This window comes from Pan troglodytes, chromosome 22 (genome assembly GCF_028858775.2).
Source record: "Pan troglodytes isolate AG18354 chromosome 22, NHGRI_mPanTro3-v2.0_pri, whole genome shotgun sequence".
Lineage (NCBI taxonomy): Eukaryota > Metazoa > Chordata > Mammalia > Primates > Hominidae > Pan > Pan troglodytes.
This window is the reverse complement of record NC_072420.2, coordinates 43,905,639-43,933,598: the sequence shown is the minus strand read 5'-3', so window position 1 is coordinate 43,933,598 and position 27,960 is coordinate 43,905,639. Positions and strand designations below refer to the sequence as shown.

General features: G+C 55.1%; 1 protein-coding gene and 1 long non-coding RNA gene across 3 annotated transcripts; both read left to right on the top strand.

The window, feature by feature from the left end:
* The first annotated feature begins 312 nt into the window (after positions 1 to 312).
* Positions 313 to 22,399, top strand: LOC129135383 (uncharacterized). Of its 2 annotated transcripts, none has more exons than XR_002941051.2 (3): positions 313 to 1,444; positions 7,058 to 7,139; positions 21,363 to 22,399. It is a non-coding gene; the product is annotated as an uncharacterized LOC129135383 (long non-coding RNA). The 2 variants fall into 2 exon arrangements; XR_676677.5 differs by lacking the exon at positions 21,363 to 22,399 and adding an exon at positions 13,471 to 13,990.
* On the top strand, positions 1,438 to 5,130 carry LOC104003898 (putative uncharacterized protein encoded by LINC00322). Its single transcript, XM_003319106.6, is given in 3 exon segments — positions 1,438 to 4,105; positions 4,108 to 4,148; positions 4,150 to 5,130. Coding segments are annotated over 3 exon segments (906 nt in total). The 5' UTR covers positions 1,438 to 3,693; the 3' UTR covers positions 4,603 to 5,130.
* Positions 22,400 to 27,960: the final 5,561 nt, after the last annotated feature.

Genomic DNA, 27,960 nt, shown 5'->3' with positions numbered 1-27,960 from the left:
TCATCTGGCTGGGTTAAGAGGGGCCAGAGAGGGTCTGGGGTGGGGGAGGGAAGGCTGAGGCTCCAGCCTGTCCCTGCAGCTGCTCGGGTTCCAAATGCCTGGAAGCCTGGACTCGTTCCCACCCAGCCGAGGCAGGCTGCAGAGAGCTGACTCCTTTAAGCTGGCCCCGGCATTTACCCCAGAGCCACAGGTTCTGCCCCGGCTGCCCTGAGGCTGGCCCGGTGGGGGTGGCGCCCCCCCACCCCCCGCAGCGTGCCCCTCCCCTCCACACAAGCGAGCCCAGCCTGGCCCCCTCACAGTCACATGCCCCTTGCGGAGGCCCCTCCACGAGTCACAAGGCAGACTTTCCATTGGCGTCAAACGTACGTGGATGCTGGATCTGGGACGGACAGGAGCCAAGAGGGGAGAAGCTAGTTTTAGAAAATTCACATGCCTGGGGGTCACAGAGGGCAGAGCCCCAAGGGCACCGCATCCCCATGGCAGGGGTGGGAGTGGCCCTTGGGGCATAGACCCAGTATGTGTGCACACTCTCCCTCTCTGTCACTCCCACATATGCACATGCAAACACACGCAAACACAAACACACATGCACACAAACACGCACAAGGAAACACACGCACACATGCACACACAAGCACACACTCATGCACACACGCACACACAAGCAAACACACGCACACACATGCAAACACACACACCTCATATCTCTGTCTACAGTGGAGACCAAACAGACCTCCCCAGGGAGGTGAGACCTCCCACATGGATGGCAGGAGACAGGAGTCCGAGATTCCTGGGTCTGGAGTGCCTACGTGTGTACCCCACACTGCACAGTGTACGATGCCTGCTATGCTCCTGGGACAGCATGTGGGGTGGGGCCTCCCAGGCATGAGAGATGGAAGATACTCCAGTGGGCATGTGAGGCCCAGAAAGCAAGCGCGCTGCTCTGAGTGATGTCATTGTGTCTACAGCGCTGTCGGGCCCTGGTGATCTTCGCCTTCCCAGACAGTTTCCTCTTCTCTTCGTCACAAAACCCTGTTTGTTTTGTTTAAGAAAACCCGCCTGCTGACTCTTACGTAGTGTCATGTATTTTGTTGTCTGTGTTTCTAGGGCTGCCGCCAACCTCGGGGTGATCACGTGACCCCCAAGGCTAGCCAGCAAGAGGACCTCATTCCTCCACCACAGACAGCAGGACAGGGGTGGGCATGGGGCCCGAGCCCACACAAAGCCCTGCCTGGGATTTTGCTGAAGACAGAAGCACCCTGACCCTCCAAGTTGGGAGTTTCGAGGACCCCCTGAACTGAGAGCTCCCGGGCCGTCTTTCCCTGAGAATGAAGCCAACACAGGCAGGATTGAGCTTAGAGTCTGAATTCGATGGTGCCTAGTGACAGCCTCTGAACTCCTGGACCCAGCTACACCTGAAGCCATTCTACCCCACATTTTCTAGGTAAGTCAACCTGCAAATGCCCTTCTTTTCTGAAATGAGCTTGGGTTGGGATTCTGTCACTTCAACCGAAAGGACCTCAGCCATGCAATGTTGCAATATCGAAGTAGGATGGTCTAGGCTTTATGAGTGGCAGACTGAGGCGGAGCAGGAAGATGGAGGCTTTCTGGCTCCCAACAGGTGGAAGAGGGGAGTCTCCGGGGTGGCCAGATACATCTACAGACTCACTTGCCCCTGGACTGTTCTCCAAAACCGCCGCAGAGGTGGGACTCCGACCCATCTGAGCCTCTTCCTGACCTGGACCACCTGGGACAGCTGTGTTTACAGCATCTGGGCCCTTGAGCATGAGTGTCCCACCTCCCCGTAGGATCAGGCCCCTGGGAAGGCAGGGGCCGATTCTCTTTCTTCCCTCTGTGGCAGTCCCCCCATCCCATCACAGAGCGCCATAGACGACAGGCTGTGGCCGTCGGTCTGGGGGTTCGAGCCCCCAGGCCCCACTCCACCCACTCCGAGGATTGGCTTGGTGGGGCCGGTGCTGGCTCCCAGAGGCTGCAGGGCTCTGGAAGGAAAGGCCTTCTGCAGAGCAGGGCCCCTGTAGCCTGGCCGCCTGACCAGCCTGTGGGGAGGGAGGCGGCGGTGGGAAGCCCCTTGCTCTGCTGGTGCCCCTCCCAACGTCCAGGGCCTCTTTACCCGGCATTTCTCTGCTGCTGTGACTGTGCCTGGACCTCGAGCTCAGAGAAAAGGCTGTTGCTGCCGGCTCAGCTGAAACCGCCTGGTGCTTTCTATAGAATCTTTGTGAGGAGCTATCATAGAAGGGACTGTTATCAAAGAATTAATTGCGGAAACTAAGGACTGCACAAAAATAATTAGTTCCAAACAATGGGTGTCCAGCCCTGAGAATTCCAGTGGGAGTGGTGGCGATCTACCCGGGTCTGTGGGCCTAGCCTGGGGTCACCGTACATCGTGGCCTGTCTCCCTTCCTCTCCGGATCCCTCACCCCAGGCCACATGCCTCAAGGGACATCTGGGATGGAGGAAGCCAAGGGTTGGGCTGAATCCTTCCTCACCAAACATGGACACGATGCCTGGCACCCCCGCCGAGAGTGGTCTGTGGTCCTCTCCGGTGATCACTACAGTGTCTCTGAGATATCACTGTCCCCATTTCCCAGATGGGAAAACCGAGGCTCCAAATGGCTAAGAAACATGCCCAAGTGTCTGAACCTGCAGGCAGCGGGCTGGGGCTCAGGCCTGGGTCTGTGTGGCCTCCTTAGTCAGTGGGGAGTGGGTGTGAGGGAAGCCCAGGTGACACTGGCACGGCAGAACACACAGGACAGCAGGTACAGAGGAACCCGCACCGAGGGACCCCACCCACAGGCAGCAGCGGCATCTGCGGCAGGGAGATTTGCCTCTGGGCTCCCCGCACTGTCCCATGAGTTGTCCAAGGACTGGGACCTGGGGTTGGGAGGGACACACAGCAGCCGTTGGCTGTGTTGCCATGACACGACAGAGGTTCCAGCCACCAGCACAGGCCGCCTGTCCCGGGGAGACAGTCCTATTTGTGACATCTATCTCAGCCTGAATCGGGGAGGCAGTCCTGTTTGTGACATCTGTCTCAGCCTGAATCGGGGAGACAGTCCTGTTTGTGACATCTGTCTCAGCCTGAACTGGAGAAGGCTTCCTACAGCAGAAGCAGGCCCAGAGCAAGGGCATCCCTGATTCAGGAGGAAGCTGGGTGCCGAAGGTCACCAGCAGGCACTGTGGACCCAGCCTTTGAGCTTGGACCCCGCCTGGCCCACAAAGCCCCGTGCTGCTTCCCAGGGCCCACGCGCAGGTTCCCAGACCTCCAGCTGCACCCTGGAGGGGGTGAGGGGGGCTCACTGTGTGGCGTGTGCCAGGTGGAGGGGCTGGCGTGGGACAGAGGGATGGAGCTCGGGGGAAGACCAGCAGATCCCTGGACACACGGGGTGAGGCTGGGCTGTCTCAGATAGGCAGGACTAAAAGCAAGACAAGCAAGACGGAAGGGCTCAAGACTGGAGCAGCCAGGAAATTCTGTCCAAGCCGAGTCCCTGGGTTTGCGAGACTTCACTCCACCTCACAGGGGTCGTCTGGGTTTGTGGTCTCTGGCCAGGAGGGTGCGGGAGCCTCTCTCTTCCAGCTCAGGTTCGGGCCACACCAGAAAGGGAAGGGCAAGAGCACCCCCTCAACCCAGAGGACCCCCAGATCAAGAGACCACCCAGGCTACAATCAACTCTGATGGCGCTTTTAATCACCCCAGCAGGAATGGCGACTGTAAACAGACATTCAGCAATTCCCAGTGACACACATACCTCCCGGGCAAAACCACGTTTCCATAAACCTTGCAGAAATGACTTGGAGAGCTGGCTGAGCGAGGGCCGCCTGGACAGCAGTGTGCAGACGCCGTGTCCTCAGCACCCCCACACTCAGCTGTCCTGCGAGCCCCAGCCCCTGGAACACTCCAGCTGCCTCTCCACTTGTCTGGCGGGATGTTTCCTCCCGGTGCCCTCATCACCCCACACCCACCCTCTTCTCCCGGGCTCCCGATGGCTCCCCCCACCACTTGCTCTGCTGATGGGTACATTCTCCCCAGGTCTGGCTGTGAAGCCATCCTGGGTGCCTCGGTTTCCCCTGCTGGCCAGGCAGTCACCAGCACCTCAGTGGGAATGCCACTCTCTGCCGCCACCCAGCCTGGGCTCAGTGGGACGCCTGCACTTTCCCAAGTTGCGTTCCTCCAGCCCATTCTCTGGACACTCGGATGAGAACAAGGCTACTGGCCAAGGGTGTAAGAACAGGGATCAGCCTCAGAGACCATCCCATCTCTGTGAGTGTCCTGAAGCTGCCAAGCAAAGTGCCACCAATGGGGTGGCTGAGACCAACAGAAGTGTATTCCCTCTTGGTTCTGAGGCCAGAAGCCTGAGCTTAAGGCGTCAGGAGAGCCAGCCCCGCTCTGGCAGCTCTAGAAGAGAATCCGTTTCTTGCTCTCCCAGCTTCTGGTGTTGCTGGCAACCATTAGCATTCTTGACTTGTGGCTGCGCTGCTCCCATCTCTGCCCCCGGGGTCACGCGGCCTTCTCCCCGGCCTTGCTGTGTGTCCCCTCCTCTTGTAAGACTCCAGTCACTGGGTTTAGGGCCCACACAAATCTAGTATGACCTCACCTTGACTTAATCACATCTGCAAAGGCCCTTCTTCCAAATAAGGTCATGTTCCCCATTTCTGGGTAGATGTAAATTTAGGGGAGCTGCTATGTAGCCCAGTGCCATCCTCCTACAAACCCCAGGATGGCCGAGGAATCCAGTCTCAACTGAGATGCATCAGGCTGCTTAGGATCAGAGCCCGGACCATACTGAGCACTCACATTCTCTCCTAATATTCTTTCAAGCATTCCAGCAACATCTATTCCTGGAAACCCCAGGTCAATCCCCCACCACCAGTGTTGCTGTTGCCTGGAGAAGAAAATGCTCCAGACCCCTCCTTCCCAGCCTGCTGGGTTCCCTCCAACCCAGGCCCAGCCCCCTTCTCCAGGGATTGATAAGACGCCATTTCCAGATATATTGTTAAGTGGCAAAAGCAGACGGCAGTACGCAGTGACACATCTTTTGTGTAATAAAGTGTAAAGATATGTATATGTGCGTGTTTATTTATAGATGCGAAAGAAAAGCACTGGAAAGATAAATCAGAAACTAATAAAAACGGTGACCTTACGTGTGTGTGGAGTTAGAAATGGAAGCTAGCTGCTCTGGAGATACTTGGCTTTAGTGTTTGAGTCCAGAACTATGTGAATGTTTCCCATATTCAAAACAATTTGAATTTGTTAAAATTTAAGATTAAAAGAGAGCATCCTTAGAAAAGGAAACCAACAAAAGTGAAAATTTATGTAGAGTTTGTAACATAACTAAAACAAAGACAAAATTATTTGAAGTAGTTTTACAGCACAGAATTTAGGCTTTTTTTTTAACTGGTGGCGTGTATTTTAAGGATAAAAAGAATGGCAAGGAAATCGTATGTATCACTCAGTAGGTCTTAGTGTTAGTGTTAAGTCTGGCATCGTTATTTAAATTGTTTCCTCTTCCAGGATAAAGCCAATAAGTAATTATGTGAATGTTGTGAGGAACCAAAATTATTATTACTGAAAGAGAAAAAATTCACAAATATAAAATCCAATAGGTTAAGAGGAGCACTGTCATCTTAAATTTGAATTGGAAATGTTAACGTAATCTCATAACTTATTTATTCATTCTGATTGATTGATTGATTGATTGAGACAGGGTCTCACTCTGCCGCCCAGGCTGGAGTGCAGGGGCATGATCTTGGCTCCCTGCAGCCTGACCTCCCAGGCTCAAGCCATCCTCCAGCCTCAGTGTCCTGACTATTTGGGACCACAAGTATGCCACCATACCTGGCTGATTTTTGTATTTGTTGTAGAGATGAGTTTCACCATGTTGCCCAGGCTGGTCTCAAAACTCCTGAGCTCCAGCAATCCACCCGCCTCAGCCTCCCAAAATGCCGGGACTCCAGGTGTGAGCCACTGAGCCCGGCTGATCTCATGAAAGTGCTGGGATTACAGGCGTGAGCCATCATGCCTGGCCAGTCTCATGATTTGAAAACAAAATATGCATCTCCTAGTTCATGCCACTGAAAGGGAAGCTCTGGGAATGAAACTCGGGATCTGGCCTCCAGCCCTCCTCTTGCTGCTTGCTTGTCCCTGGAGTCAGGGGCGTGTCTCCCACCACACAGAGGCAACACCCATGTGTCCCCAGTTGCACTGAGATACACCCAAGGGTGGTACCCACAAGGTGCACACACAGGGGACAGGTGACGTGCCTAACAGCAGCTAACCTGGTACACTGGTGTGTGGGGGAGGGCGTAACGCCAACTGCGTTTTCCCCACTGACCTCGCCTGGACATCCCCCGCACTCTGAGACTCAAAACGTCTCTCATTCCTGATGTCACTGCTGACTGGCAGTGATGTCTAACTGGTCCTCCTTCTCTCTTTCCCAGTGTTTTCCTGCCAACAGGAATTTAGATCTAAAGGCTTGGCGAGGTTCAGCTTCACTGCTGAACCAGAGGAATGAGATTCAGGTGGGAGATCCCGGGCAGTGGCTCCCCGGGCTGGCCTCTCTCAGGGCCTGGCCAGGGCTGCAGCTGCCCCACCCCAAGGCTCACCCCTCCCCAGTGTGGGGACTTGGAGCCTGACCTTGTCCCACTGGTAGGAGGGGACAGAGCAACGTTTCAAAGCAACAGGGGACATGAGGCATCTGTGGATTTCACTCGGATGTTTAGGAAATAACCTTGCAAGTGTGGAGATTCCTTTATGACAATATTCCCTACAAGTTATAAATCTACGATAGTGAAGAGTCGAAAACAACCCATATTTCCTAAAGCAGCACTGAAATAAGGCCATGTCAGAAAGGAATATTTAATGACATAGAAAAATGCTCTGATACATTAAATTGAAAAGGGAAGTAGGTGTACAGGATGGCTCCAATTTATATTACACTCTATTATGAAAAATAAGCTGGAAGAAGAGACACAAACATTTGTCAGAACTGACATCTGCCGGACGGTGGAACGGAAGGTGATCGTCACTTTTGTTTCATAGGACTTTCCTGTATGACTGCATGGCTAATAGCACTTCTCCTCGACACCGGTGCTGTTCTCGGAATCCTATCTAGAGCTTACAGGTGAGTTGTGGGTATTATGATTGACACTTTGCAAAAGAGGAAACTGAAGTTTAAATATCAAGGCAGCCCAGCTGGTGAGCAGCTGAGTCAGGATCCCAGCCCGAGGCTCTGCAACAACAGCACCCTAGGGGCACCGTGGTGGCTTGGGGGCCTCTGCACATGCAGCTTCTGGGCCCCACCCTGAGGCTTCCAGTGGGATTTGTCTGGGTGTTGGGAACTCTAACCATGAAACAGCTCCTCTATACCCAGCCCCATGGGTGAAGAGTGAGGTCTGTTCCCCTTGGGCCCTGACAGTGCCCAGGCCAGGGGGCCAGTCCTGGGAGTGCCCACCCAGCCCTGAGCCCCAGCAAGTCCAGCAGAGCCCATGGATGGTGGGGATCCCAGCCTTCCACTCACTGCATGCCTTGGGGTGAGCCTCGAGGTGGATCCAGCCCGGGGAGCCAGTGCCTGGGTTCTTCCACCTCAATCTCACTCTTCTGGTTAAGCACTGGCTTCTTCCGCTTAGGTCCCTGGGAATAAGAGACGCTTTAGATAGGGGATCACATTTTTGGTCTCTCTGAGCCCCACCGGGTGCTTTCCATGGACTGTCTCCTTGCACCACCCACTTTACAGATGAGAGGACCTAGAGTGGGGACCTGGCCAGGGCCACATGTGGTGCAAGGACCAGGCAGGATCTGAATGCAGGCCTGTCCATGTTGAAAAGTCCTGTGAGCACCAACCGCAGTGGTGACCAGAAGGCAAAAGTAGCATTTGAAGCCAGGGATGTGCAGACAGAGGCCAGCGCCCAGGAGACTGGCCTGCACGTGGTGGCCTCAGCTTCCAGAAGGTCCTGTGGGCACAGGGCTCTTGGCTGACTCAGAGCTGGTGGACGCAGAGGTTAGCTCCCTGCCATGCACAGCCAGGCCCTGACCCAACTTTGGTCCCTGGGGACAAGAGGGGCTGGGAGAGCCCTGCCCACCCAGGGGGCAGGCAGTCACCCCAGCGTGGAGGCTGGTTCTGCCCTTGGGAGGTGGTTCGTTTGGCTGGACCAGAATGTCTGCCGATGATCAGGAGAGGGCCAAGGGGTGGGGGGTGCCCCATGTGCACCCTGAGAATTGCACCAGGCACAGGGAGCAACTTCAGCCCTCCTTGTGCAGAGCTGCAGCGTACAGTGCCAGCCCTCGCTGGCCCTCACACACACAGGATGCCCCAAACATGGCTTGAGGCCTTGCAAAACATTAGGAACCGGGATGTCTGAACCCTGTTGGCTTCCGCGGTGTCAGAGCCTCACCCCAACCAGAAGGCGCATCGGGGACGTGGTCATGCGGTGTCTCCCTGAGCTGAGAGTGACTCGGGAGGCTGCAGTCAGACCCCGGCGGCCCGGCCTGCGGGATGACAGTGCTCAGAGAGGGACCCTTCAGCTCATCCCTGCCAGGGGTGGGGCGGGCTCTCCCGGGGGTCTTCTCTGGGAGCAGGAGGCCTGGGGGGCAGGGGTGGGGTCCCAGCAGCCTATCCCCCAGTGGCATGGTGTATGGCTGCGGAAGCCCTGGGTCTGTTTCCTTGTCTGTGACATGGGGCTGATGGCAGTGCTTCCCCTGCTCAGGGAAGACAGAGGCACAGATGGGGAGAGGCGGCCAACAAGCCCAAGAGCACCAGAGCCACCAGGAGCTGCAGGAGGCAGGAGGGACACCCCTCAGCCTTCAGGGAGGGTGTGCCTCGATCTTGCTCTTCTGGTGTCCAGAGCTGGGAGAGAATACCTTTCTGTTGTTTTAAGCCACTCGTTCTGGGGCACTTTGCTAGGGAAGCCCAGGAAACTCGGTGAGCACAGAGCTGGAGCTGCTTGAATGACTCACAAGCAAGTACAAGAGGAGAGGACCCCAGGCATTCGGGGGAAGCTTTGAAAGACCCGCCTGCTCCCTCAGCAGGCAAAAGAGGTCTTAGGGAGGGGCTGAGGGGTGTCTGCTCTGTAGGAGCCAAGCTCGTGAACCTGGGGCTGAAACCGCAAGGCCCCAGCAAAGCCAGAGCCTGGGATGGGGAGCTGAGGGTGCAATCAGCTTGTCCCTGGGAAGGTGATGTAGGGATTCCCAGCCTCGCAACACATCCATCATCTGGGAGTTACCTAAACTATGTGGAAATGCAGATCTCCAGGCTCCCACAAGAGGTTTTGGGGCAGAGCCCAAATGGGTGCATTTAGCAGCTCCCGCCTGACTCGGGTGCCGGGCAGACCCACTGCCCCTCCCGGTAGGTCAGCACGTCTGGGGTCACTGGGCCAGCGCAATGCTCCCCTTTTCCCTGTGAGGTCAGCACGTCCGGGGTCACTGGGCCAGCGCAATGCTCCCCTTTTCCCTGTGAGGTCAGCACGTCTGGGGTCACTGGGCCAGCACAATGCTCCCCTTTTCCCTGTGGCAAAGTGAATGTGGAGGCTGAGGCGGGAGCATGGCTGGCATCCACTGAGTGCCACCCTCCCAGCACAAGGTGGCGGATGCACAGCAGGTGGCCTGGCTCTGCCATGCAGGAACCTGGGGACATGGGCAGGCTGCAGCCGGGACCCGGGCACCTCGCAGGGACAGGCTGGGGACGCCTCCTCCACTCTTCCCAGCCCGTCCTCATAAAGCACCTGTGGGGCTCCTCCTAAGCCCAGGGAGACCCAGGCCCACATGGGCAGCATGTGGCTGGTGTGTCACTGCAGCCAGGAAAATAACCTGGGAAATGACTGAAAATGCAGCCAGGCTGCACTCCTGTGTGCCCGGCCACTTCTCAGAAGGAGGGAGGAGGTTCATGTCAGGCCGGCTCCCACGGGCAGCTGGAAGCCACCCAGTTCCACGGCCGACCTGCTGCCTGAATGACCGACATGTGGCCGTTCAGCTGCCAAGCTGGCTGGCTTCAAGTGCAAAGCTGGCTGAACAAAGCAGGCCATTACGAAGCAATACAGAAGGCATTTTCCCGCAAACAGGGCCGGCGGGCTGGCGCCGAAGGAGGCTGGCCATGTGCTTCAGGCAGCACATTCACTCTCAAGGTCCTGCTTAGCAGGCTGCAGCCCGGGATAGCATGTCTAAGACCTCCATGGCAGGGAGCAGATAGGGCTGAGTCAGGGTGGCTGAGGGGTCATGGTCTGGAGAGAACATAGACGCTCTGTACTGCCTTTGGGGCTCCACTCTGCTTGGCAGAAGGCTCCAAGAGCTCTTCCCACGCACAGGTCTCTCCCTTTTCCTCCACTAGCCCATCGCCAGCCATGCATTCATTCACTCGCTCATCAAACCTACAATGAGCATCTACTATGTGCCAGGCACTGTCCAAGGTGCTGGGGACACAGCTGAGAACCAGACACACTCCTGTCCCTCACTGGGACTCCTCTGCCCCAGCCACATCTCCAGGGCTCCCCACAGCCTGCACCCACCACTTCGCTCCCTCCCCTCCCCGCCTCCCTGGCAGTCAGACTCTTACTTCTGTCCCACAGCTTTCCCAGCCTCCTGGCTCCCTCCCCATTTCCTCCCACACTGGTGATCCCCCGATGAAATCCTCCTGCCCTTCATCCTGTCTTGGCGTCTGCCTCGCGATGACCCTGGGCTCACAGTCTGGCCACTGCAGCTGAGTGTCGCACTGGCTCAGGTGTGGCAACACGGGGGTTGAAAGGCTCTGAACCAGGCACCAGGAGCCCTGCGACCCAGGCCAGCCCTCCGCAAACCAGCTTTGTGTCCTTGGACAACTCCAGGCCCATCCTAGGTCTTGCTGTCTGGAGAGAGGAGGAAGCCGGCCACACACTCTCCAAGAACGTTCAGCCTCCGCACTGCATGGCCTCTGCTTGGTTTCTGGCTGGGCCCAGGGCTCTGCCTGCAGTGTGGAGCCGCAGTGGTGGGTCCCCATGCGAGCCCCCGCCACTGTCTGCTGTCATCACCGGCCCAGGTGCCCTTGCCACACAGCACCATTTCCAACTGCGAAGGCCTTCGTGTGGCGCCTGTTGGGACAACATGGCCGGCACAGGCTGGGCTGGGGGAGAAAGGGTGCTGGGCAGCTCTGTGCCCTGCGACTTTGTGGGTCTGCTGGGCTGTCCTTGTCTTGAAAACATTGTATTTTTGACTCCTATAAAGTAGTGGAGATAAGATTGGCTCTGAAATGTATTATGATCCCTTGAGTAGAGCCAGGGGCAGAGCCACCTCCCTCGTGGTTTCCATGGGCATCAATAAGAAACGCTGCCCTTTAGTGGGGAAAACAAGGTATGTGGATGGGCTCATAGCCCATGGTTCCAAACAGCAAAGTTTTGGGGGTCCCTGAGTCTCAGCCAGGGTCAGTTGCCTGAGTCACACCTGCTGAGGCAAGCGTGCAGGTGCAGACCCCACCCACAAGCACCCCCTTTTTGCCCACCCAGCTCGATCTCCCACCCCAAGGGGCGTTGCCCAGCAAGCGTCTCCCAGGGGCACATCTGAGCTCCACCCAAGGCCCCCTTGGGCCCCAGAAGAGGAGGGCAGACCCAGAAGGGCCCCCAGAGAGAGGCCCGATGTGGTCAGGGGAGGGTCGGGAAGGAGGGACAGGCCTCCCGCTGGGTGTCCCCCTGGCCTCATGGGCCCGAATCCTCTGAAGCCTCAAACCACACTGGAGCCACATGGCCAGTTCCAAGGGCAGTGCCTGGGATGGCTCTTGGGATGGCACTCAGGACAGTGAGGCCTGGTGGCCTCCGTCCTCTATGTGGAGAAACAGCTGAGAAGGACGCTCCTCTCTCAAGGCAGTGAAGGGGAGGAGGGGAGGTGCTGGGCAATCTGTTTCACCCGGCCTGGGCCCCAGGCTTGGGGGCCCTCAGTGACTCACTATGAAGGCATCAGAAGGGCCCCTGGGAGGGATTTGTGAATATGTCCCCAGGCCTTGGAGGAGAAAACACAAGGGTACCCTGAAGCCAACTCCTGGCCTCCACCAAGAAAAAGGAGCTCAGAGAGCACAGCCAGCACAGTGCCAGGGCAGGGAGGCAAAGGCCGGCTCAGCCTCTGGGAGGAAGGAGCTCAGGCGGTGGCCTCAGCTGAGATTGGGTGCTGGAAGCTCCAGGACCCAGGGGACCCCATCCTCAACAGAGGGTTCTCCAGAGTCAGAAACGCTGGGCAGCCTCTGCCACTCAGAGTGGCCTAGGGTTGCCAGGGCTGTGGAAGCGCTGACCCTGAGGGGGTCATGGGGACAGTGAGAACAGGGAATTGTCATGTGACCCAGGGCTGGGTGGAGGAAGTGCCTCTACCTGGCCATGGTGGCACAGGAGCCATCAGTGTGGGCAGAAACCCAGGGTGGGCAGTGGGCTGGGGTGCCTGGGCTCTCTTGGGGCCAGATGACCAGCTCACAACTGAAACTGATGGTGAGGCATTTCATCAGCTGGGGTGTATGAGTCAGCTCAGCCTGCGTAACAAAGCACCACACTGGGGGGCTTGAACCTCAGAAATCCCTGACCTCACGGCCCTGGAGGCCAGAAGTCTGCGATGCAGGTGTGGTCAGGGCTCGCTCCTCCTGGGGCTGTGAGGGAGCCTCTGGTCCCCATCTCTGCCAGCTTCTGGCGGCCTGAGGTGTTCCTGGAGATGGCCATCTCCTCCCTGTATCTTCAGTTTGTCCTCCCTGGACATGCCCCTCTGTGTCAGAATCGCCCCTTTTGGTAAAGACGCCAGTCTTGTTGGGTCCAACCTGTGACCTCATCTTAACCTGATCTGCCAGGACTCTGTTTCCAGTGAAGGTCCCACTCACAGGTACTGGGGGTTGGACTTCAGCATCTTTTGTGGGGAATACCATTCAAACCATCACCTGGGGGAGGGGAAGCTGCAGGCCCCTGTGGGCAGGGAGAGTTAACCTTGCACCTGCAGGATGGGCCCCACCCTCCCAGCCTTGGCCTCCCCATGGCCATGCACAAGCATAAACTTGCATCTGGTTTTACGAGCTGGAAATTTAACATAGAATCCTTTCTGCCATTTCACTTTCTACATTAGGACCTGAAAGGACAAGAGCACTTTTTTTTCTGTTTTACACTGAGCTGATTCAAGTGGACACATTGCTGGGGTCAGCAGCAGCAGTGAGGTCCTTTCCCCAGCCTTGAGAACACACATGACTTTACATCCAGCCCAGTAGCTCCCACATACCCCCAGGAACAGCCCAGGGAACCCTGTCCTTGGTTTCCTCTGGGGCAGAGTTTTCTGGAACCACACTGAGAAGACACTGAAAGCATTAGAGAGGCTTGTGCTCCCCGGACGTATTTTATTGTTTTAATATATAAATTGATTCCTTTAAAAAACAAGCCACAAATCTCATGGCGGGCCCTTTTACGTGCATGAGCTCTAATTACTTGATTTTTTGGAAGCACCTGAAAAAATGATATTTCTAATTCCTCTAGGCCTGTCATGAAAGAGCCTTTTATAACTGCCGGGCTGTCCCTCCTGGGAGTCAGACGCTGCGGTGCAGAGGAGGGTGGTGACAGGAACCGCCCTTCTGAGGAAAGGGCCTTGCAGCCCTGAGCGCTTCCAGCTCAAGCAGAACGGATGCGTCCGCTAATGATGTCTGTCACTATTTGCATCGTGGATGCATTTCCAGGGTTCGCAGGCCCTGGAGAAGGAGGAAAAGCTTCCCACCCTGTCATGCTCAGGATCATGTCGTCATTGTCCACAGCTGAGTCACATCACCCGGAGCAGACAAGAGGCCTGGCCCCCACCCCCTCTGTGTGTGCAGAGAGATGCTCTCAGAGGGTCGGGAAGCCAGAGCCTCTGAGCCCAGCCTGGAGCACGGCAAGCCACGCTGGCTGGAAACCCCTGGACACAGAGACTTGCTGAGGGTCCTGTCACCCTTCTCCCCATTCCTGTAACCTCCCGAGGCCGGGCATCTGTCCTTTATGGAATGGGCCTTTGCCAAGCGCTGAACTTGACTCTAGAATGTCACTGAGCGTGTCTGGCTGCGGGGAAACGCACTCCCTCCCCCTGGGGTTTGTTAGAAAGAGTTCTGAAGCCTTGCAGAGGGTGTGGGTGGAAAGTCCTTCTGGTGGGGAAGCCAGGTGCAGAAAGCCTGAACTGAGAGCGCTCAGGGGAGGCGCCCAGCATCGGGCGCATGGTGGGTTACCTGGAGGTCAGGCAGCCACTGCTGGCGCTGCTTCCCCATCCCATGGTTTGGCTTGGTACAGCCCAGCTGCAGCTTGGCCAGCGCATGCCCAGCTAACCCCCCTGGGACTTGCCCGGTGGCAGCCTAGACCCTATAGGAGCAAGAAGAAGAAAAGTCGTGACTCATGCACTTGGGGAGCTTATGGTGTGGGCTTTGCAGGGATGGACTCTGAGCAGCCAATGATCAAACAGGAGGGCAGTTTACATGTCATTGTTTTACCCAGAGTCCTTGGGGCAATAAGGGCAGTGGGCAAAATTCTGCTAACTACCCCCAGCCCTTCCATCCTTCTTCCTGAATAACAAGAACCCCAGCTTTTCACTGGACACACTGCATTCAGATAAGAGGCTGCATTCCTCACACTACATCAGGACTAAGTGAGGCATAGTCTATTGGCTGGAATGCAGAGGTGATGACAGGTACTCAGGCAGCCACGTTGGACCATGAGACAGCAGGATCGATATGAAGGACTGTGAAGAGGCATGAAGCAACGAAGGGACATGGGGAAAGTCTGAATCCCCACTCTTATCGGAGCACGTCGTAATATGAACTCCTTAATTTTAGCTGGATACAATTCCCATTCCCCCTCGCAGCCAGCTGTGACCTTGTGCCTAAATTTTGGTGCCCAAATTTTAAGCAGAAGTGTTGTGTGCAACCTCCGGAAAGCATCCTTAACGGGCAGGACCATGCCCTCTGCTGTGCACTGAACTGTGTCCCCTGCAAATTCACATTGGAGCCCAAACTTCCCATGTGGCATGATTTGGAGATGGGGCTTTGGGGAGATAATTAGATTTAGATGAGGTCACGAGGGGGCCCTTTTGATGGGATTAGCGCCCTTTCAGAAGAGGAAGAGGCACCAGGGCTCTCTCTCTCTGCCATCTGAGGATACAACAAGACAATGACCATTCGAGAGCCAATGCAAGCCAATTCGAGAGCCCTCCCCAGAATACAACCTCGACGGCCCAGATCTCAGGCTTCCAGCCTCTAGAGCTGGGGAAAGAAATGCCTGCGGCTCAAGCCACCACCTACGGTGTTCTGTTACAGCAGCTGGGGCAGACGACGTCCTTCCTTCATCCCCTCCTCTTTCCTGCTGGCTCAAGTGCCCAAGCAGCCACCTGGCTCCACGGAGAGCTGATGATAGAGCAGCATAAGGAACGAGCTGATGTTCTGGCTGGGCCAGATCGCCCTCCACGTTTGTCTTTGATTTGCAGTACATTCAGGGACAGAACCTACATCTAAACCCTGAACATTCGGATGTCTTCTGCTTTGATTTCCCACGAAAGAACATCTGAGTAATTATTGTGCCTGAAACTTCTCATGCACAAGCTGGTATAGATTCCCCTGTTCTCATCTTCCCAAATTAGGTGGGCGTTTCCTGAGGCCACCCTAACATATTATCACACACACAGCTTAACACAAGGGAAATTGGCTGGGTGCGGTGGCTCACGCCTGTAATCCCAGCGAATGGGGAGGCCAAAGCAGAGGATGGCATGAGTCCAGGAGTTTGAGACCGGCATGAGTCCAGGAGTTTGATACCAGCCTGGACAAGATAGCAAGACCCCATCTCTACAAAAACTACACATACACACAAATTAACCAGGTGTGGTGGTGTGTGCCTGTGGTCCCAGGTACTCAGGAGGCTGAAGTGGGAGGATCACTTGAACCTGGGAAGTAGAGGCTGCAGTGAGCGGTGATTGCACCATTGCACTCCAGCCTGGGCTACAGAGTGAGATCCTGCTTCAAAACAAAACAAAACCAACAACAGAAATTGATTCTCTCGCAGTTCTAGAGACCTGATATCCAAGATGCCAGCAGGGCTGTGCTCCCTCTGAAGGCTCCAGGGGAGGATGTTTCCTTGGTTTCACCAAGATTAGGCGAAACTGAGCACATTCAGAATGCATGGCCGTAGACAATACTTCCTGGTCTCCTCCAGCTCCTGGTGGAGGAGACCAGGTTTCCCTGGCTTGTGGCTGCGCCCTCCGATCTCTGCCTCCATCATCATGGCCTTCTTTTTCTGTGTCTGTGTCTCTTGAAGGACACCTGCCGTTAGATGTAAAGTCCACGCAGATAATCCAGGATGATCTTATCTCAAGATCCTTAACTTAATTACGTCTCCAAAACCCATTTTCCCAAAGAGGGTCATGTTCAAAGATTCCGAGGATTTGACGTGGACATATCTTTTGTGGGCCCGTTTGTGAGCCTGTCTCTATGGGTGACCCCAAGCAGAACAGACTCACCCTCGGAGAGGGCCTTCAGGGACCTGTGGGAGTGTCTAGGTGGCAGTGGCTGCCTGGAGGTTCCCTTGGCTCTGATGCCTCTCGCCCTGGTGCCCAGGTGTCTGTCACCCAGGGGCTGCATGCCTGGATCCTGCCTCCTGGCCTGGCTGCGTGGGGTCCAGAGATGGCCTGTGGCGTCTGCCTGGGTGGAGCACGTCCTTGCAGATGTTCCCTCAGCCCCCCAGCTCCATGGCTGCTGGCCCCCGCCCTGAGCTCTGTGCAGCTGCTGGGGACTCAGCTGGATTCAGGGGTCCTGAGCTTGCCTGGAAGGGTTTCAGACACCCTCTGGTGCCTCTGCCATCCTGGGCAGTGTCCCCCTCCCGCTCCCCCACCTCTCTGGTGCTCCCTGTGCCCTCAGCGGGTTTGCCCCCCTCCGACACCCCCAACATCCTCCGCCACTTCGGGGACAACTGGGGCTCCATGTTTTCACGCATTTCTCCTTCTGCGTTGGGAGCTGCTCATTACTCTCTCAGCTCCACCGGCCCCAAACCAGACCCCACTCCCAAGGCAGATGTCTTGCCCGGGGTAGGGGCAGATGGTGAAAACCTCAGTGGGAGGGGCCGGCCAGTCCCTCCTGGAATCCTGCGCCCTCCACCTCCAAGCACAAGCAGGGGAAGTGCGAAGCCTCTCTGAGCCTCAGTTTCCTCCTACTGAAATGGAACCAATAAATCCCATCTCGTGGTTCTCGCGCAGACGCACAAAGTAACTGCTCTAATGAGCATGCGCCCAGCCCGCCGGCAGTCAGTGATCCCCGGGGTGGCTGGGCCATCGTCACTGGGTGCCGAGGCTGCCAGGCCCCTGTGAGCAGGGAGAGGTTAACCTTGCACCTGCAGAATGGACACCAGCCCTCAGCCTCGGTCTCCCCACGGCCACACACAAGCGTAAACTTGCTTAGACTTCTCCATAGCTTCGAAGTCCCAAAAGCCTCCCCACAGTCTCTGGGCAGCCTGCAGCGTCCCAACCTCCACAGCTGAGGTCCCTCGGCCCCCACCCCGCACTCCTGTCCTGCTCTCGAATTCCAGGCATGGTGAATGGTGTCACAACCCAAGCTAAAAAGCCAGGGCACACGCTAAGTCCCCCAAGAGAAATGTGGGAGGCACCCTCAGGGTCCCCATCCCTCACTAGCCGCCTGCCGAGCTCCAGCCCATTTTCTGCCCCTCCTGCCAGCCTCCCTCCTGGCTGCCTGTCCGCTGCCCACAGGGGCCCCTGCAGCTCTTCAAGGGGGTGCTTCTCTCCAAGGCACATCCCTCCCAGTCTCCCTCCTCCCCAGGCGTCCTCCACACCGTTAGCCTCAGGCGCCTTCTGGCAGTAGCTGGGGACCCTCACTCAGGAGCCCCCTTGGGTGGGTCACAGGACCCTGCTCACCCAGGCTGCAGCCACCTGCCCCACTGTGTTCCCCTCACACACCCGCTGTCGGAAGCGTCTGCCTTCCCGCAAGTGCTGCCCTCTTCCTGCCACTAGAACACTCTTATCTGACTCCAAAACTCAGCTCTTTTTTACAATCAGCAACGAAAATTATTTGTGTGGTTTTGTTGTTGTTGTTGTTGTTGTTGTTGTTTTGTTTTTGTTTTTATTTTATGTTTTTTTTTTTTTGAGACAGAGTTTTGCTCTTGTTGCCCAGGCTGGAGTGCAATGGCGTGATCTCGGCTCACCACAACCTCCGCCTCCTGGGTTCAAGTGATTCTCCTGCCTCAGCCTCCCAAGTAGCTGGGATTACAGGCGTGCGCCACCACGCCCAGCTAATTTTGTATTTTTAGTAGAGACGGGGTTTCTCCATGTTGGTCAGGCTGGTCTCGGACTCCCGACCACAGGTGATCTGCCCGCCTCAGCCTCCCGAAGTGCTGGGATTACAGGCGTAGCCACCGCACCCGGCCTGCTGGGATTACAGGCGTAGCCACCGCACCCGGCCTGCTGGGATTACAGGCGATTACAGGCGTGAGCCACCGCACCCGGCCTGTACGTGTTTTTAAAAACAACTCTGGCCCCTCTCTCCAGAGCCTCTCCAGGGCATCTCTGTGTGCTGTGCCTGTGGCTCTGCCACCCTATGAGCCTCTATCTCCCGCCCCCGCCACGATCCGGGAGGTGCCCCTCCACTGTTTGACCAACACCCCAGTGCAGTGCCAACCAGGGACAGGGGTGGGGGACCCTCAACAGTGGCCTTGGGCAGCCCCACCTCGCCTCCTCCTCCTGCCGACCTTCTGAAGGGGCCTCCCCACAGCGGAACCCCACGGGGGAGGCAATGTTTTTTCATGAGAAAAAGAGATTTCCTGCCAACAATAAGAAATTGCACAAAGAAGAGTATTACAGGAGGACACAAAAGCCAGAAGGATTTGCTATCCTGCCACACTCTCAAAGTCCACACCAATCAAGACCACCAGCTTCTGTGGCTGTCTTGTTTTTGGAATGTTCTAGAAGCCTCAGACACCAGGAGAAGGAAGACCTAACTTGAGGCCCCAGAAGCCTTCTTGTTCCCTCTGGGGTCTGTAAGAATCTCCGGGCCCAGCAGGGCCTCCCCACTCTGGGGCCGTCAGGGTCTGCAGATTCTGGCTCCCAGAAGCCCCCGTGCCCCGAGGCCACCAGGCCAGGGTTCCTGGAGGGGGGTGCCTTCACCATCCCTGATGTTGCAGGAGCCCAGGGGAGGTGCACGTTGGCAGGAAGGGCCATGTCTTCCACCGCAGTGTGTAGAGAGAAGGGACTGTGGCTTTCTGGCTGTCTCCATAACTGCAAAGTCCCCAGAGCCTTCCTCTGTCCCAGGGTCACACCAGCTTTGAAGCTCCACCCAATACGAGTCTCCCCAGCCACAATGTGGGACTCAGAATGGAACTGGTAAGTCCCAAGAAGATAACAGGGGAAGTTCAGAGGGGCTGGGACCACTGAGTCCAGAGAAGGGCAAGGAAAACCCAGACGGGGTCACTGTGGGGCAAAGGGTCCTGGCGGAACAGGCTCCAAGGCCGTGCATGTGAGCACCCTCCCTGGGCAGCAGGTGAGCCGGGCCACTGCCTGGGTGGAGAGAGGCCTCCAATCTGGCCTCCAGGATAACTGTAGTTCTCCAGCTCTGTGAGATGATCAACAAGAACGGACCCCCGCCTGTCTCCTGGGAGGGTTGCCTCGAAGGGGAACACGCTCCTCACAGAGAAGCACAGGACACTCTGAACTCCCCTGGAAGAATTTTACCCTCTCTGCCGGGGATATCTTTACCATCAGCCCCGACACTCAGGCCCTGGCTCATGCTGCTCACATTTGGGGCTGGAAAATTCCTTCTGGCAGGGGCTGTCCTGTGCACTGCAGAATGCTGAATGGTGCCCCTCCCCTCCTAAGTGTGGCAACCCAGACTGTGTGCAGACCTCACCGGAAGTCCCCGGGTCTAGACCACCCCTGGTTGAGAACCACTGATACTGCGGGTCTGGCGGGAAAATGTGTAAACCTCCCCAGGTTCCCCTCCACATCCCAGGCTGCACGTTTAAGGACGCAGGTTCACAGGTGGAGGATTTTGTGCAACCCCGACTTCGGTGAATCAGGAGGAGGTGCTGGGGGGCGGGGGTGGGCACTGGGGTGGGGGGTGGGGCAGCAGGGTTTATTCTCAGGACAAATGGAGAGCAGACCAAAGGGCCCAGGAAGGAGATGGCTATACCAGAAAACCCTGAGTTCACAGAAGGCCCAGGAAGGAGATGGCTACACCAGAAAACCCTGAGTTCGCAGAAGCAATCTGGCTAACACAGAATATTTGCATAGACCCATTTGCCTATGACTGACCTAGCTTTGGGTCACTCACATGCAAATCTGTGGGGCCCCATGGGGAAGGGAGAAGCCCTTTGCTGGGAATGCTGGGGGTGGGGGAGTTGAGTGGGAGCCAGAAAAGCATAGCTGTTCCTGGACCCGCCTGTTACGGAGGGAGGAGGGCACCTGCCCCACCTACTGGGTGCCTGTCCCCGCACCTGCTACTGCCCTGTGGTTTCCCCACCTGGCCAGCGCGCCTGTGTGTGTGTGTTTATGGAGTGGGGCGGCCAACTAAAATAATAGATGAGTGAGTTACCATAAAGTGGAAAAATGTTGGCATTAATAAAGAATTTTGCATTGTTAGAGATTTAATTTATATATATATATATATATATAGACAGAGAGAGAGAGAGAAAGAGATGATCTCTCTACTTATGATATAAGAGCAGCAAGCAGACAGGAAGCCCAGCTCCAGAGTGGTGTTGGGGGGTCAAGGTGCCCCTCAAGGGCTCTGGGCCCGTCCTTAGCATGGGAGGGTGTGGGTGTGGCCGGTCCTCCACTGGGAGACAGTTTATGCACAGACCTCCTCATTGCCATGGAAGAGCTCCAGCTACTTATTTTGATAATGGGTCATTCCAGGCATGGTATAAAATCTCAGAGGGCAGGCCATGATCTCTTCCTTACCTCTGTTTCCAGCAGTAATGGTTTAAATGGTGAGAAAAAAAGTTTTGCCTGTGGAATGTGAGTGCTTTCAATTATCAGGCGCAGAGAGACCTTAAAATGAGACAGTGGTCACACCCTGCTCCCTGCTTTGAGCTGTGTGTTCATGTCTGGAAACTGCTTCCTGTTGCCACAAGTAGCTATGGATTAACCCAGTAATGCCCCACTGGACACCGTAACCCACACCCTATAGCTTAACAACATACAGCCAATCACTCATCAATGCTATTTCTGTAAACTAATGAGAATTCCTGATAGAAAACTTGGTATCAGCCGACTCCCTGACCCCCACTTTCCTTTACAAGCCATGTGAACTGCTGCTCATCAGAGTGTAGATCCAGGGCAAATGGAATCTATTGCAATCCTCAAGCTTGGCCCAAATAAACTCTCCACTTAGATTAATTTTGCCTCCGCTTCTTTCTTTTAGGGAGACAATAGTGAGCCCCTAAAAGATGCATCCACCCAGAACCTATAAATGTGACTGAATTTGGAAAAAAGATCTGTGCAGATGTCATTAAGGACCTTCTGGTGAGGTCATCCTGAATTGGAGCGGGCCCGGATCCAATGACAGTGTTCTTAGAAGAGAGGAGGAGAAGATACACACAGGGAGGAGTCATGTGAAGATGGAGGCAGAGGCCACCTGGAGCCACCAGGAGCTGGAATAAGCAACGGGTTCTCCCTGGGAGGCCTCAGAGGAAGCGTGGTGCAGCTGCCACTGTGACTTTGGACTTCTGGCCCCAGCACTGTGAGAGGATAGGTTTTAAGCCAGGCGGTTTGTGGTGCTTGGTTATGGCAGCCCCAGGCACTCATGCACCTCTCCAGAGGTGCTGCTGCCCAGGGAGTGTTCTGCACGCTGCACCTGGCTTCCTGCTTTCAGCAGTAATTTGTGCATTGCTGCACATAAAGCCACCTCCCGCTTTTTAACAGCTGCCTGACACGAATCCCACTGTCTGGGTGTAGCATGATTTATTTCTCCAGACTCTTATCCGGGCATGTTGGAGCAGTTTCCAGCTTTTGACAACTTGCAGGTAAAGCTGTGTCAGTAGCTTTGTGCATATGTTATTTAGCACTTGTGTGCACCTATCTGCAGAGCTGCTGGGTGTGTGCACTCTACGTTTCTATACCTATTTCAAAGAAGGCATCACAAGTTGCTCACACCAGTAATCGGTTAGGAGCCTCTCTCCTACTCCTCACCGACAGAGGGTTCTCATGCTTTTGTCTTTGGCTGTCGGATAGATTAAAAACAGTCTTACATTCTGATTTTAACTTGCATTCTTTCTTTTTTCCCATTAGTGCGTGTATCTTTCCATATGTTTAACAGCCTTCACATTTCTGTTTTGTGAACTGTTTTTGTACTTCGCCCATTTTCTATCACTTCGTTGGTCTTCATTGCATTGATTTCTAGAACTTCTTTATGTATGAACCAAATGAAGCTTTTCCTGTGCCTTGCATTGCAGATACTATTTCATTTCTCACCTGTCTTTGTTTATGGTGGTTGTGTTTTTCACCAGGCAAACATTTTTAACTTTATTATTATTTCTTTTAATCCATGTTTATGGCTTCTGAGTTTGTGTTCTATTTCAGAAGATCTTCCTCCTTCTAAAACTAGTAAAGGAAATGGCTCTCTGTTTTCTTCTAGTATGTTTATGGTTTCCAACTTTATAAAAATATCTGCTGTAGCTGTAACATATGGAGGCCTTAGGGAATAAAGTAGAAATGCAATTTTATTTTTTTCTAGAAAACTATTTAGTTGTAATTCAGTTGGTGTCTTCTGAACAACTGGAATTCATCACACCGATAGGCAAAAATCACCTCTCCTATGTCCTAACTACATGGGTGTGTTTGGATCCATTTCTGGTTCCTCTGCCTAATTTCTTTGCTGTCCAACTAGGGGGTCCATGTCCCAACTACTGCAATTTTATAGGCTCTATGAATGTGAAGACCTATTTTAAGATATTTCCTAATATCAAACCATCTTCAAGTCTCCTAGGTCATGGCTTACAGTTTTTAGACAATTTAATTCACATTTTTGTGTTGGTGTTCATTCATAAGATTGGCTTATGATTTTCTTTCTGTGCTTGTCTCTTTGGGTTTTGGCATCATTCTTATGGTAGCTTCATAAAGAGAATTTAGAAATTTTCTTTCCTTATTTATGCTTTGCATCCATTTAAATATTATCTGTTCCTTAACAGTGTGGTGGAATGGCCTGTGAAACTATCTGGGCCTGGAGCCATTTGTAGCTTTGTTGTTGTATCAGTTACAGTCCTAGGCATCTACAGCTATGATCAGTGGTATAGCAGGTGGGTAGTGTAATAGGAGGGAACAAGACAATCAGGGAGTGTGATGCCTGTAAAGAATCTAAAAATGATAGTAAAACCAACTATTATTACCACATCCTGCCAATTCTAAACAGTCAGCAAGAGAAAACACACCCTTTTAAGAGGACCGACCACTGGCATATCATGGAAACACACCCTCCCTCCTCCCTAGCAAGGTGGCACAACTCCTGAACCTCTGCCACTGCACAGCGCCCGGTTTTGTGGCTGGATTTGTATGCAATTACATTATATTCAAATCACACTAATTTATTCCCCCAGAATGAGAAGATAGAGAATGAGTGTTTTTCATCAAAATTAGTTCTGTGACACTATTATAAAAAATATGATGGAAACTCCCAAAGAAACCCTAAACCTTCAAAAACTTGTGAAGTATGGCAGCTCCTCAAAACAGTTAAACATCAAATTGCCACATGATCCAGCAATTTCTTCTCTGGGTATATACCCAAAAGAATTGAAAGCAGAGATTCAAAGAGATATTTGTACACCCATGTTCACAGCAGGTTTATTCACAGCAGCCGACAGATGGAAGCCACTCAAGCGCCCATGGACAGAGGCGTGAGCAGGCGAAAGATGGTCTATGCATGCCAAATAGGATCTGGCCTCAGAAAGCAAGGACATCGTGACACATGCCACAGCAAGGACCGACCTTGACAACATGATGCTGAGTGACATCCTGACACACGCCACAGCAAGGACCGACCTTGAGAACATGATGCTGAGTGAAATAAGCCAGGTACACAAGGACCGACACCGGGTGGTTCCACCCGTATGAGGTCCCTGGCGGAGTCTGGTTTGTAGAGACAGGAGGTGGAATGGTGAGTGCTGGGGACCAAGGAGGGGCGTGGGGAGGGAGTGTTCAATGGGGACGGGGTTTCAGTTTGGGAGGATGGGACGTTCTGGGGATGCGTGGTGGTGATGACTGACAACAATGTGGATATGCTTCATGCCACTGAACCGTGCACCTAAAAATGGCTGAAATGGTAAATTTTATCTTATGCATATTTTACCACAGGAAAATAAATAAATACATAAAACAAAAAGTTCTTTAACTTGTTGAAAGTAGACAGAAAAGTGTTAGAAAAACTTAAACAGAAAAAAAAAAAGGAGAGAAGAGATAAGTAAAGTAAAAGCACCAGCTGCCTGGATCTGCGGCCTGGCCAAGTTTCTCACTTGGAGGCAATCCCTGCAGGCCTCCCTGCCCCTCCCATCCACTCGCCCTCCAAGGAGACCCAGCCGGAGGGGGTCTGGAAAAGCCTCTGGCTTTGCTCACCCGGCCTGTGTGACCCACAGTAATTCTGGGCAGGTTTTTCCTTCACCAGGGCAGCACCAAGCTCACACCCTCTTTACCGACCTTTTCCACCAACACAATCTCATCAGATGCTTAATCCTGGTCTTATTTCACAGACGCATGAGTTTCATTCCAGGGTCTCTGGGGTTACTCTGCCCATGAGAAGCCCTGAGAAACGGGGTGCTTTCTGTGTGGGGCATAGGGGTCACCTGTGGCAAGAGGCCTGGCTGTCCTGGGCGGGGGTCCTTCCGGGCTGGGGTGCCGTCCTTCCAGCACATCCTCCTCCTCTACACTCCCTGGGAGGGCCCAGGCTGTCCCCGCCCCATAGGCCTGGCTCCCGCTAGCAGGGAAGGCCTCATCTTATCCGCAAACGGTGGGCCTGGATCAGCAGGAAGCCCACGGTCTCCTCGTGCCTGGCACCCTCCAGAATAAGAGACAAATTACTGACAGAGGTTGCAAGCTGCTCAAAAAATTCACTCTAGAAAAGCAGGGGCTCCGTTCCCCAATCAAAGCCCTGGGGCGGATGTCCATGTTTCTAGAACCTGTGAGGTGATTCTGTGGTGTTAGCCCATGGTGGAAGAGAGTCTAGCTGGGAGGTGTAGAAAGTCTGATACATGTGTTTCCTTTGTAGGATTTCCTTCTGTCTGGAGGAGGGATGGGTGATCAGCAGGCACTTAGGGATGATCTCAGCGGTGACGGCTTCGTATTCCAGGGGGCTTCCAGGGGGCTGGTGTTCCTCCGCACTCTGGCCTGTCCAACTCTGAGTCCCAAATTTGGGGCTGGCAGACAGGGTCACCATGGTCGGCGGCTCCTCATTTTTGCCATGGCTGGGTGGGCAAGAGATGTCCACAGGGCTGGGGTGGACAGAGCAGCCATCCTGTGGGTCAGGGACACCCCCTCCTTAGCCCCTTATCCCTTCCTCAACTAAGACATGAGCAGCGTGGGCTCCAGGTGGGGAATTCCCATGCCAGCTGTGTGGGCAGGATGCAGCTGCCAGTGTCACTGTGGCCGGCGCCATTCCCTGTTCTCACGCCATTTGCATTCTTGAGTACAGCCAGTTCAGTTTCTGGTCCTGCCCCACCCTGGCAGCCACGATACCCTCGGGCCCTGTACTTGGGAGAACCAGCTCCGAGGTGGGTGAGGCTCTGTCTGGGACAGCGAGTCCCAGGGATCCCCAGGGAAGTCACAGGCTTAGGAGAACACTGGGGAGCCGCTGGCGCCAGACACTTGGTGGGGCTGCCCCACCTGCAGCGAGGCTCGGAAAACCTCTCTGTGGTCTCCTGTGTGGAGAGGAGGCAGGGAGCTGGTTAGCCCGAGGCCCAAGAGCCGGGCAGATGCATGACTCAAGGTCACCTTGGGTGTGACTCATGGCCCTGCACTCCCGACTGCCATCACACTTCCAATAATAACCGTACACGTCACCAGGCCCTCCTGGGCCGGTGCTGCCCTTGCTTCCTGTGCACCTGCTCATGTCAAAATTGGCTGTCATTGCACCCACTGGAAAGATGAGAAGACCCTTTCCATCCTGGCCCGACTGGGAGCACGTGACACCCGTCTTTAATTCCCCAGGAGTGTGTTTCCATGGATGCACTGCTGTGGGTGATGCTGGGCTGGCCTCGCCCTTTGACAACCAGGCCATCATGGGGGAGGGCAGGCACGCTGCATTAGGGGGTCTCAGGATACTGCTGGAACTCCTTGGGACCTGGAGATTTTGCTGGAAGACCAAGCTGTCACCGCTGGAGATTCAGCAGCCAACCTCATCCTTGGGGTGCCTGATGCTGCCTTCAGGGGCTTCTGGGTGGGGCTGGTGGAGGGAAGAGGGGCGCCTTGTCCTGTATGCCTCTGGATGATGGGGGGTAGCTCCGAGAACGGGCTCACTTCTTCCCCATGCCTGTCCATCAGGCCACCCCTAAAGAATGCTCTAGGAAACACAGCACGCTTACCCAGGACCGGATCCCAGACCCGCTGGGGGCTGCTTGGGGCTCCCTGGCTTGTGGGGTGCTCTTGGGAGGGCTCCCCTACACGGAGGGCAGCACTCGCTCCATCCACGCTCATGCACACACTGTCAGCCAGTGGAGGAATGAAGGGTGCATGCGTGGCCCCCGAGCTGTGCCTGCCTGAGGGTCCCTTTATGCCTCCACCCCCTGGAGGAGGGAAAGGAAAGGAATTCTCCTCTTCCTTTTCTACTTTGAGAAAAGTCTTAATTCTCTTCCACTGAGCCTCAGGCCCCAGAGGCCCACGAAGTCCCAATGGGCATTCGCACAGTGGGCTCTGGCCAGGTTTGTACTGCTGTACTTTGATAGTTTCCCTGCCCCACCCCCCTCCAGCTGCCCTACGGACTGGACAGGGACCCGGGCACTGCAGGTCCCCACTCCTGGCCTTGCAGTGGTGACTGGGCAGGATCTCTCGGTGTCCGCGTGAGTGGGGACTTCCTTCTCCCCTTGCTGTGGGTGGGCTCACCCATCCCCTCTTCACTTGCTCACAAAGTGGTTCATCTGTACCACTGCGGGGCCCAGGGTGGCTGCATCGCGGCATCTCCTTGGCTCCCCAGCACCGTGGCTGCAAATGTCCTTTGCCCGCAGGAAGATGCAGAGCGGGCAGCCCTGGCGACCTCCCAGACAGCCTGCATTTACGTTCCCAGGGCCTGCTGGTGAGAAACAGCTCCCACAAACCCCCATGGTCACTGGTCGGGGCGGTGCGTCCACATCCTCATGGCCCACCCTTGCACTTCGGCCAAGTCCTGCTCCTAAAGGGAGGGGCCGCCTTGCCATCTGTTACAGGTCCCCTGTGTCCCCCCAAAAAATATGTGAGTGCCGTGACCCTGGCACCAGCGAACGTGACCTTACTTGAAAATCGGGTCTTTGCAGATGGAAATAGTTAAATTAAGACGAGCTTACACTAGAATAGGATAAACCCTGACCCGATGTGACTGGTGTCCCCATGAGAAGAGAGACACAGACACACAAGGGAGAGCCACGCACAGCCGAAGGCCGAGATCAGAGGGGCGCTGTGGCTGCAAGCCCGGGGCCGAGCAGGGCAGGAGGCGAGCTGGGCTCCCCGCCCCAGGCCACGTGATGCTGCAGAGAATGCCACGAAGTCCACTGCGGTGGGAGCTCCAGGTTCCACCTGGCTGCTCTTAGTTTTCAACAATAAATAATGAAAACTGAGTGCCTCCCAGGGAGCCCGTGCCATGCACCTCCTGGCCCTTATCCAGGTGTCTCTTGGATGCTGCGGGGCCCAAGACCATCGTGTGCTCCTGAGCTCAGGACATGTGGGCACTGGACCCACACGTGGGATTCCACCCTCCACATGCGCTACACCCGGGGAAAGCAGTGGCTCTGTCAGCAGCTGGGTAGCGGGAGCCCCACAATGGCAGGGGTGACCCAGGCGTGTCCGGT